The sequence below is a fragment of the Salvelinus alpinus genome, chromosome 6, assembly GCF_045679555.1.
Source record: "Salvelinus alpinus chromosome 6, SLU_Salpinus.1, whole genome shotgun sequence".
NCBI lineage: Eukaryota > Metazoa > Chordata > Actinopteri > Salmoniformes > Salmonidae > Salvelinus > Salvelinus alpinus.
The window spans coordinates 55,326,911-55,339,086 of NC_092091.1; the positions used below are offsets into that span (position 1 = coordinate 55,326,911).

Here is a 12,176-nt window from a genome sequence, read left to right on the forward strand (position 1 = left end):
GTTTCTGACTGGGGACTGTAACGAGGCAGTGGCTGTGACAGCTGAGCGTCCTCAACGCTAAACAGGAAAGTGCTGGACTCAGGGTTCAATTTCAGACACTCTTACCAGTTTGGACAGGGTGGGATATCCACTATCCAGCGTGTATTTAAAATCTAAAAAGTCATAACAGTTGATTTAGCGACAGGAGGAAAACAGATGTAGGGGAAATGTACCTCGTCTGTTTTTCATTCCACTTTTTCATGTTTCAAACGTAGAGCAGTGTTAAGATATACCAAAACGAGACGGCTGGATAATTGGATTTGGATATAGACTGTACTATTGTGCCCTTTGGCCATGGAGTTCTCCTAAATAGCATTAGTCTATATCCTCCTTGAATAATGGATAACATGTCAAATATGAACTTTGAAAGTCCCGTGTATGGTCAAGTGTGTCTGCAACAAAAAGCAGAACAATGATGGAGGTTGGTTTCACCAAGACCTGTCAATTGCACTACACAGTCACATCACAGACCATGTTAATGAATATCCTCGTTTTAAAGTGGTGTGTTACCGAAGGAGACTGGACTCATTATTCCTTAAAGCACCTCACAGAAAAGTTACACGTTTATCCGTATAAGTTAATACATTCATAAGACAACAAGAAAATGAAATGTCTGTTTGTGTCAGCTGTCCAAAAGTGGAATAATAAAGTTGAACAAAAAAGTATGTTGGATTGGATAACAGTAGTGTTCTGCTGACACAGAACAACAGTAAATACATTCCCTCACATGTTCTGTAGTGACTGACACTGTGTAGTTAGTTACTGCATTATTCTGCATCAGCAGAAAGTCATCTAGCATCCGGACCCCTGACAGGTATCATTGAGTCATTTGCTCACAAAAACAGGGGGCCGCATCCAATTAGCCGGTGCCGCAACTCTTGGCATATTTTGACGATTGATGACTGACGTAATGGCAAGGGTTGATGAGGTGGCGTGGCTATAACAGGTATTACTTAGTGAATAGTTACTGGCCATGCAATTGTCATATGGGTGAGAAGGGGGGTATAATCATGCACATTGTCATTTGCACACACAAAATATCACACCCCCTTCTCACCCATACGACACAATGAATCCGAAAGGAATGAAAAGGGAAATATTTGATGACTTGTTTTGAGGATTAACCCTGGATGTGCAGCCTAAGGAGTGATTATTTGGAATCAGATATTATTAAACTATGTCCAGTGATGATACAAATGAGATGTAGGCCTGTGCTCATTCAGCTCCTCTCTAAACTTGACATGCTTGTCATACGTCCCATGCAATACGCATAGAAATATATCATTCAAACCTCTTTTTAAGGCAATATCACGGCTAGCCTATACTCCTCTGCCACTCATCCTGCTCTATGCTTTTGTGTGTTTTTCTCCATTTAGGTATCTTTTGAAATGCAACCGCAAAAAAAGAGGGAGTGCAGATTGAAGCGCAGCATGTGTGTTGCCCCTTGTGAGTCCGGCAGCGACTCCTCATTCTGCCTCGCACCATTTTCCCAGAGCTTGTGTCCCCTCCGCTGCTCCCCCCCTGAGCTCCCTGGTGACTCGTAACGACCAATCGCCCCCTCCGTTCCTCCTTGGGGGACGGCAGCAGCTGCACAGAGTCACTGGGGACTTAGAACTTTACAGCTAGGACCCATAAGGCCAATTTCACTCAAGCCAACAGCTCTGGGTTGGGGCCATGACTGACAGTGTTTTTGTTGCAGTGGTCATTTCAACTCACTTGTGGTTTTGATTTTGCTATGTTTCAAACATCTCTGGCAAAAAAATGAAATAATACAAACACATTTAGCATTATGTACCAGAGTTACAAAATGCACAATTAAGTGTCTATTCCATTCTATTATATTGTATACACTACAAGGCCAAAAGAATGTGGACCCCCCCTTCAAATTAGTGGATTCAAATATTTCAGCCACACCCGTTGCTGACAGGTGTATGAAAAAAGGGGACACAGCCATGCAATCTCCAAAGAAAAACATTGGCAGTAGAATGGCCCGTACTGAAGAGCTCAGTGACTTTCAGCGTGGCACCATCATAGGATGCTACCTTTCCAACAAGTCAGTTCCTCAAATTTCTGCCCTGCTAGAGCTGCCCCGGTCAACTCTAAGCGCTGTTATTGTGAAGTGAAAACGTATAGCGTAGAAATCGTCTGTCCCAGGTTGCAACACTCACTACCGAGTTCCAAACTGCCTCTGGAAGCAACGTCAGCACAAGAACTGTTCGTCGGGAGCTTCATGAAATGGGTTTCCATGGCCGAGCAGCCTTAGATCACCATGCGCAATGCCAAGCGTCGGCTGGAGGGGTGTAAAGCTTGCAGCCATTGGACTCTAGAGCAGTGGAAACGCGTTCTCTGGAGTGATGAATCACGCTTCCCCATCTGGCAGTACGACGGACGAATCTGGGTTTGGCGGATGCCAGGGGAACGCTACCTGCCCCAATGTATAGTGCCAACTGTAAAGTTTGGTGGAAGAGGAATAGTGGTCTGGGGCTGTTTTTCATGGTTCAGGCTAGGCCTCTTAGTTCCAGTGAATGGAAATCTTAACGCTGCAGCATACAATGACATTCTAGACGATTATGTGCTTCTAACTTTGTGGCAACAGTTTGGGGAAGGCCCTTTCCTGTTTCAGCATGACAAAGACCCCGTGCACAAAGCAAGGTCCATACAGAAATGGTTTGTTGAAATCAGTGTGAAATAACTTGACTGTTCTGCACAGAGCCCTGACTTCAACCCCATCGAACACCTTTGGGATGAATTGGAATGCGGACTGCGAGCCAGGCCTAATCTCCCAACATCAGTGCCGACCTCGCTAATGCTCTGTGCCTGAATGGAAGCAAGTCCTAGCAGCAGAGTGGAGGCTGTTATAGCAGCAAAGGGCAGACCAACTCCATATTAATGCCCATGTTTTTGAATGAGATGTAGTGTATTATATTCTACTGAAGGGTTTAGTTTGCATGTAGTCTGGCTTCAGGTTGTATATGTCAGTGATGTAATACTGAAGTAGTCTAAACATCAACTGAATATTAGGCTATGGGTCAAATCTATACACTGTTGGCTACATTGGAATGCCTGTTGAGTGTGTAGAGACGGGCGCGACTCCCTCTTGTGGCGTCGCAGTTATTATGCGACGCCTCACTTAATCCACTTGCTAAGGAGGAGCGCAGGGCTCAGATGCTGGGGTCCTAGGCAGGCTGCGACTCTGTGGTTTGGTTTGGACTTCTCACTAAAAGAATGCCGCCAGTGGAATAGAATCGGATCATCCGGTGCTATTGAGCTACAAAAATATATTTACTGATACTTCATTTGAGATTTTCTGACATTTTTACTACCTCAAAGAACTCCAAGAAAATCCATGGCTGGAGCAGTCTTCAGTTTAAAAAAAAAGAAGGAATAGTTGATCCTGCATTTTCAGACAGAGGGATGGTGCTGTTATTGCGCATCAGTTTTATTTTTGTTGGGGGAAAAAATACGCATTTAATAGATGAACCAATCGAGATACCCCTGGAGCTTTTTATAAATTGAAGACAATTCACATGTGTGAGAAGAATGTTCCATTTCATCTCGTTTTCTTTTGATATTGGAAACAAACAACACTGAACAAAAACATTATGAACACCACTTTGTTTTGCCTAGTAATCCAACTATAAAGTTTTCTTTATGGAGTTTCAAAATGACATATTCTAATTTGATGAACGAAAGCAATGATGGAATATATTTTGAAAAAGCTCTCAACGAATCTTTCCTGGAGCAAATGTTATTCACAGACAACAGCACCAACTCCACCAGCTGCACCAACATCACACTGGACCCCCAGGTCATTGCAGTCGGGGTCTTTCTATCCATGTTCATATTGGTGGCTATCGTTGGGAACATTTTGGTTATCCTCTCGGTGCTGTGCAATAGACACTTACAGACCGTAACGAACTTCTTTATAGTCAACCTGGCCATAGCGGACTTGCTATTGAGCATTATTGTGCTTCCTTTCTCCGCGTCTTTGGAAGTGCTGGGATGCTGGGTGTTCGGCCGGGTCTTCTGCAACATCTGGGCAGCGGTGGATGTTCTCTGCTGCACCGCGTCCATCCTCAGCCTCTGTGTCATCTCCATAGACAGGTACATCGGGGTCAAACACTGCCTCAAATACCCCACCATCATGACGGAGAAGAAAGCCGCCGTCATTCTGGTGTTGGTCTGGGTCTCCTCCATGGTCATTTCCATAGGACCGCTGCTGGGATGGAAGGAACCGCCGCCGACGGACGAGAGCGTCTGCAGCATCACGGAAGAACCGGGCTATGCCCTCTTCTCCTCGCTCTTTTCCTTCTACCTCCCGCTTATGGTCATCCTAGTGATGTATTTCAGGGTCTACGTGGTGGCCAGGAGGACTACCAAGAGTTTAGAAGCGGGGGTCAAACGGGAAAGAAATAAGTCGATAGAAGTGGTGCTTAGGATACACTGTCGGAGCATGCTGGAGGATACTTCCAAGAGTAAAAACCACCCGTTCCGGAGTTCGCTGTCCGTGCGCTTGATGAAGTTCTCCCGGGAGAAGAAGGCTGCCAAAACGCTGGCGATTGTCGTCGGGATGTTCATCCTGTGTTGGCTACCGTTTTTCTTTGTTTTACCACTGGGTAAGTGTTGGTTTGATTATCAACATTTCAATTGCAATTTATTGAGGCTATTGGTTCTGTGTTTTTTTTTTTTACCATATGTAAAATATGTGTCCCAGAATTCGTAAATATGTGTGTGCGCTCGCGTGTGTAATCAGTAGGATTCTCTGTAATGAATGACGAGTGTGCACTTCACTGCGGTCAGGATGTAGCCTATCCAACGGTGTCCATATTACTCAAATACGATTCAATTACTTTAAAGTTATATCTTGTTCACTGTGCTTATGTTTACATATTGGAGTGCACTATTTAGAATATGAAACGTTAAACAAGGATGTTTAAAATTCCTCCAAGTGCATAATTATTATGAGAAGGTTGCGGGCAGCGTGCAAACTGCCAATGCAATACACTCTTTTGATATCTGGAATTGTGAGGTTTTGGTATTTATTTGTTGCCCCTATTGTAAATGTACGGACATGACCACTATTGTCTCTGGAAGATAAACGTAGCAGACTGAGCAAATTCACAATTACTCACAATTACGCACGACATATGCTCTGTAATACCGTACTTAAACCAATCATGAACAGTTCTAATTGTGGCATCCGGCATCATCAAACATAACTACAAGTCCGAAATTCCATATGCCTATATACATGTGCAATTCATCGATTTATTGTTTGCAGTCCATAGACATAAAATATCCTTCAACGGCGTCATCAGTTGCGCCCTACTGTTTTGTAGCAGTATGTTGAAGAGCAAAAACAAGCCATTGTAATTCTGTCCTGACATAAAAGTGCACTCAAGAAAAACTATTTTATTTTTCATAGTGATTAAGGAGTCACATTAAAATATACAATATGCCTCACCAACATTAGACAACTATACAGAAAAAGTAAAATTGCTTAAATAAGTAAATTAAATCAATGATGATGAACTGATAGCTGACACAGACATGGTGGCGTGGCAGGAAGATTGGCATGTCATGAACCAAGCGGTTGTGAGGACATGTTGAATCATAATTACTGTATAAATGAACGTGCGCCATTTAATAAACTAAATTGAAAACATGTCATGTTAAAAGCAGTGTGTAATCAGTTGCACAGCCCTTGTTAGTTAAGATTCCCAAAGTAGTCGTTTCTAGTTGAATGAAGGTATGAGTTGAGCAAACGTCATTTTAAATTGACCGAATGTTTGACAAAGTTTTCTCAAGTTGGAGCTTGGTTTGGACCAACTACATTTTTTGTTGTTCAGGTAACACTTGAACAGAAAACTTGAGTAAACAGAAAAAAGGCTGTGTAACCAGTTACTTAATAATAATTAACAACAGCTCAATAGAAAAGGGAGTCGAAAGGGAGTAGAAGGTGTAAAAACACAACACATAGATACACAACACAATACATGATACAGATAATCAAACAGCAATAAAAACAATGTGTTCCTAAGTGCTAGAACCTTTGGCTGATGATGATTTGAGAAACAAACAGGTGACTTGCTCACAGAGCAGCAGACGGTCAATAAAAGGCGAATGAATAGAAAGGTGCTTTAATGGTGAAATGGGGTCGGGTGTAGAGACTAGAGGGATAACAGGAGGGAATCAAATGCCACTAATTATGTCAGGTAATAGGTTTTAGAAGGAACGTCAATGGGAAAGACTGGGGCATAGCGGAGCCATTAAGGGTAACATCCCACTGGGCAAAAACTAGTTGAATCAACATTGTTTCCACGTAATTTCAACCCCACAAAATGATGTGATGACATTGAATCAACATGGAAAACTGATTGGATCAACTTAGGAGCATTTCATCTTTTTTTCACCCAAATTTTTACCGAAATCCAATGACATGGTGACATTTTTTGTTGAATTCACATTAGTTGAGAACTGAGTGGCACAGTGGTATAAAGGCACTGCGTCTCAATGCAAGAGCTGTCACTACAGTCCCTGGTTCAAATCCAGGCTGTATCACATCTGGCCGCGATTAGGAGTCCCGGTCGACGCTGCGCACAATTGGCCCAGAGTCGACTGGGGTAGGCCGTCATTGTAAATACAAATGTGTTCTTAACTGACTGGCCTAATTAAATGAATGTACAAATTTAACAATTACATTAAAAAAAATCTATACTAGATGTTGATCTGGCGTCTCTGCCCAGTGTGATGTCAAATAAGAAAGACACACACATTGTACACACCAATGGCGGTCAGTGCCATGTAAGATGAGGTAGGACACACCTTTCTTTTCATGAGCATGGCCTTATTTCTCTTACAGCATATTGGATGGCTGTCATTCACATTCCATTCACCCAGTTCAATGTAACATTGATAGGTTTAGGCTACTACATGATACTCAAATTTTCCCTATACCCATCATGAGGTTGCTCCAACCTAGCCTAGGAATGAAAGTTTACAACGTAGGTGCACACTGGTTGAGAGAACATTTTAAGGTGACAGAAAGTGACACATGGACAGACAGTGACACATTCAATACTGCGTTGCACACTTGCCTGCATCTAGCTGATCTAGGGTGTAATCATTAGTCCAACAGTTGCAAACATAGAGTTTCTATTGGACAAATTCAGGAAAGTTTGTCCTTGTTTCGTTCTGTTTGCTTCTGTTTAAGAAACGTTTTCAACTGAATTCTGCTGACTGAATACACCCCTGATCACATGTAAACACACTTCCCTTTCATAGCAGCCACGTTGTATTCCTTCTCGCATCTCTGCGCTCTCCTCTTCTTACCTTTTCACTTCGCGTGTGGACTTCAATCCACAACACACTGGCAAAGTCTAAGACATTAAAATGCCTAAAAGCATCTAGACATTATCTCACATATCTTTTAGACTAACATTTAGTTTTCAACGTCGGAAATTTGTATGAACCTTGCTGTCAGTCTATGACATTTGCAACATTGTTTCAATATTCTAATTCGATCTCCAGCTGTCCCATAGTAATGAACGTGTCGGGAGTCAGGACGAGACAGACAGGCAGGCAGCGTTTCTCAGCCAGTCAAAATCATGAATCAGCCTGATTAAGGAGTCACATTAAAATATACAATATGCCTCACCAACATTAGACAACTATACAGAAAAAGTAAAATTGCTTAAATAAGTAAATTAAATCAATGATGATGAACTGATAGCTGACACAGACATGGTGGCGTGGCAGGAAGATTGGCATGTCATGAACCAAGCGGTTGTGAGGACATGTTGAATCATAATTACTGTATAAATGAACGTGCGCCATTTAATAAACTAAATTGAAAACATGTCATGTTAAAAGCAGTGTGTAATCAGTTGCACAGCCCTTGTTAGTTAAGATTCCCAAAGTAGTCGTTTCTAGTTGAATGAAGGTATGAGTTGAGCAAACGTCATTTTAAATTGACCGAATGTTTGACAAAGTTTTCTCAAGTTGGAGCTTGGTTTGGACCAACTACATTTTTTGTTGTTCAGGTAACACTTGAACAGAAAACTTGAGTAAACAGAAAAAAGGCTGTGTAACCAGTTACTTAATAATAATTAACAACAGCTCAATAGAAAAGGGAGTCGAAAGGGAGTAGAAGGTGTAAAAACACAACACATAGATACACAACACAATACATGATACAGATAATCAAACAGCAATAAAAACAATGTGTTCCTAAGTGCTAGAACCTTTGGCTGATGATGATTTGAGAAACAAACAGGTGACTTGCTCACAGAGCAGCAGACGGTCAATAAAAGGCGAATGAATAGAAAGGTGCTTTAATGGTGAAATGGGGTCGGGTGTAGAGACTAGAGGGATAACAGGAGGGAATCAAATGCCACTAATTATGTCAGGTAATAGGTTTTAGAAGGAACGTCAATGGGAAAGACTGGGGCATAGCGGAGCCATTAAGGGTAACATCCCACTGGGCAAAAACTAGTTGAATCAACATTGTTTCCACGTAATTTCAACCCCACAAAATGATGTGATGACATTGAATCAACATGGAAAACTGATTGGATCAACTTAGGAGCATTTCATATTTTTTTCACCCAAATTTTTACCGAAATCCAATGACATGGTGACATTTTTTGTTGAATTCACATTAGTTGAGAACTGAGTGGCACAGTGGTATAAAGGCACTGCGTCTCAATGCAAGAGCTGTCACTACAGTCCCTGGTTCAAATCCAGGCTGTATCACATCTGGCCGCGATTAGGAGTCCCGGTCGACGCTGCGCACAATTGGCCCAGAGTCGACTGGGGTAGGCCGTCATTGTAAATACAAATGTGTTCTTAACTGACTGGCCTAATTAAATGAAGGTACAAATTTAACAATTACATTAAAAAAAATCTATACTAGATGTTGATCTGGCGTCTCTGCCCAGTGTGATGTCAAATAAGAAAGACACACACATTGTACACACCAATGGCGGTCAGTGCCATGTAAGATGAGGTAGGACACACCTTTCTTTTCATGAGCATGGCCTTATTTCTCTTACAGCATATTGGATGGCTGTCATTCACATTCCATTCACCCAGTTCAATGTAACATTGATAGGTTTAGGCTACTACATGATACTCAAATTTTCCCTATACCCATCATGAGGTTGCTCCAACCTAGCCTAGGAATGAAAGTTTACAACGTAGGTGCACACTGGTTGAGAGAACATTTTAAGGTGACAGAAAGTGACACATGGACAGACAGTGACACATTCAATACTGCGTTGCACACTTGCCTGCATCTAGCTGATCTAGGGTGTAATCATTAGTCCAACAGTTGCAAACATAGAGTTTCTATTGGACAAATTCAGGAAAGTTTGTCCTTGTTTCGTTCTGTTTGCTTCTGTTTAAGAAACGTTTTCAACTGAATTCTGCTGACTGAATACACCCCTGATCACATGTAAACACACTTCCCTTTCATAGCAGCCACGTTGTATTCCTTCTCGCATCTCTGCGCTCTCCTCTTCTTACCTTTTCACTTCGCGTGTGGACTTCAATCCACAACACACTGGCAAAGTCTAAGACATTAAAATGCCTAAAAGCATCTAGACATTATCTCACATATCTTTTAGACTAACATTTAGTTTTCAACGTCGGAAATTTGTATGAACCTTGCTGTCAGTCTATGACATTTGCAACATTGTTTCAATATTCTAATTCGATCTCCAGCTGTCCCATAGTAATGAACGTGTCGGGAGTCAGGACGAGACAGACAGGCAGGCAGCGTTTCTCAGCCAGTCAAAATCATGAATCAGCCTGATTAAGGAGTCACATTAAAATATACAATATGCCTCACCAACATTAGACAACTATACAGAAAAAGTAAAATTGCTTAAATAAGTAAATTAAATCAATGATGATGAACTGATAGCTGACACAGACATGGTGGCGTGGCAGGAAGATTGGCATGTCATGAACCAAGCGGTTGTGAGGACATGTTGAATCATAATTACTGTATAAATGAACGTGCGCCATTTAATAAACTAAATTGAAAACATGTCATGTTAAAAGCAGTGTGTAATCAGTTGCACAGCCATTGTTAGTTAAGATTCCCAAAGTAGTCGTTTCTAGTTGAATGAAGGTATGAGTTGAGCAAACGTCATTTTAAATTGACCGAATGTTTGACAAAGTTTTCTCAAGTTGGAGCTTGGTTTGGACCAACTACATTTTTTGTTGTTCAGGTAACACTTGAACAGAAAACTTGAGTAAACAGAAAAAAGGCTGTGTAACCAGTTACTTAATAATAATTAACAACAGCTCAATAGAAAAGGGAGTCGAAAGGGAGTAGAAGGTGTAAAAACACAACACATAGATACACAACACAATACATGATACAGATAATCAAACAGCAATAAAAACAATGTGTTCCTAAGTGCTAGAACCTTTGGCTGATGATGATTTGAGAAACAAACAGGTGACTTGCTCACAGAGCAGCAGACGGTCAATAAAAGGCGAATGAATAGAAAGGTGCTTTAATGGTGAAATGGGGTCGGGTGTAGAGACTAGAGGGATAACAGGAGGGAATCAAATGCCACTAATTATGTCAGGTAATAGGTTTTAGAAGGAACGTCAATGGGAAAGACTGGGGCATAGCGGAGCCATTAAGGGTAACATCCCACTGGGCAAAAACTAGTTGAATCAACATTGTTTCCACGTAATTTCAACCCCACAAAATGATGTGATGACATTGAATCAACATGGAAAACTGATTGGATCAACTTAGGAGCATTTCATCTTTTTTTCACCCAAATTTTTACCGAAATCCAATGACATGGTGACATTTTTTGTTGAATTCACATTAGTTGAGAACTGAGTGGCACAGTGGTATAAAGGCACTGCGTCTCAATGCAAGAGCTGTCACTACAGTCCCTGGTTCAAATCCAGGCTGTATCACATCTGGCCGCGATTAGGAGTCCCGGTCGACGCTGCGCACAATTGGCCCAGAGTCGACTGGGGTAGGCCGTCATTGTAAATACAAATGTGTTCTTAACTGACTGGCCTAATTAAATGAAGGTACAAATTTAACAATTACATTAAAAAAAATCTATACTAGATGTTGATCTGGCGTCTCTGCCCAGTGTGATGTCAAATAAGAAAGACACACACATTGTACACACCAATGGCGGTCAGTGCCATGTAAGATGAGGTAGGACACACCTTTCTTTTCATGAGCATGGCCTTATTTCTCTTACAGCATATTGGATGGCTGTCATTCACATTCCATTCACCCAGTTCAATGTAACATTGATAGGTTTAGGCTACTACATGATACTCAAATTTTCCCTATACCCATCATGAGGTTGCTCCAACCTAGCCTAGGAATGAAAGTTTACAACGTAGGTGCACACTGGTTGAGAGAACATTTTAAGGTGACAGAAAGTGACACATGGACAGACAGTGACACATTCAATACTGCGTTGCACACTTGCCTGCATCTAGCTGATCTAGGGTGTAATCATTAGTCCAACAGTTGCAAACATAGAGTTTCTATTGGACAAATTCAGGAAAGTTTGTCCTTGTTTCGTTCTGTTTGCTTCTGTTTAAGAAACGTTTTCAACTGAATTCTGCTGACTGAATACACCCCTGATCACATGTAAACACACTTCCCTTTCATAGCAGCCACGTTGTATTCCTTCTCGCATCTCTGCGCTCCCCTCTTCTTACCTTTTCACTTCGCGTGTGGACTTCAATCCACAACACACTGGCAAAGTCTAAGACATTAAAATGCCTAAAAGCATCTAGACATTATCTCACATATCTTTTAGACTAACATTTAGTTTTCAACGTCGGAAATTTGTATGAACCTTGCTGTCTGTCTATGACATTTGCAACATTGTTTCAATATTCTAATTCGATCTCCAGCTGTCCCATAGTAATGAACGTGTCGGGAGTCAGGACGAGACAGACAGGCAGGCAGCGTTTCTCAGCCAGTCAAAATCATTAATCAGCCTGATTAAGGAGTCACATTAAAATATACAATATGCCTCACCAACATTAGACAACTATACAGAAAAAGTAAAATTGCTTAAATAAGTAAATTAAATCAATGATGATGAACTGATAGCTGACACAGACATGGTGGC

At 41.5% G+C, this 12,176-nt stretch overlaps 1 protein-coding gene across 1 annotated transcript in view; it reads left to right on the top strand.

Moving 5' to 3' along the window:
- The first annotated feature begins 3,174 nt into the window (after positions 1 to 3,174).
- LOC139578909 (alpha-1A adrenergic receptor-like) overlaps positions 3,175 to 12,176 on the top strand; it is a 33,329-nt gene continuing 24,327 nt past the window's right edge. Inside the window, exon 1 of the mRNA XM_071407043.1 lies at positions 3,175 to 4,655. Coding sequence (XP_071263144.1) covers positions 3,704 to 4,655 — 952 coding nt within the window. The 5' untranslated portion in view covers positions 3,175 to 3,703. The remainder of the gene's footprint in view (positions 4,656 to 12,176) is intronic.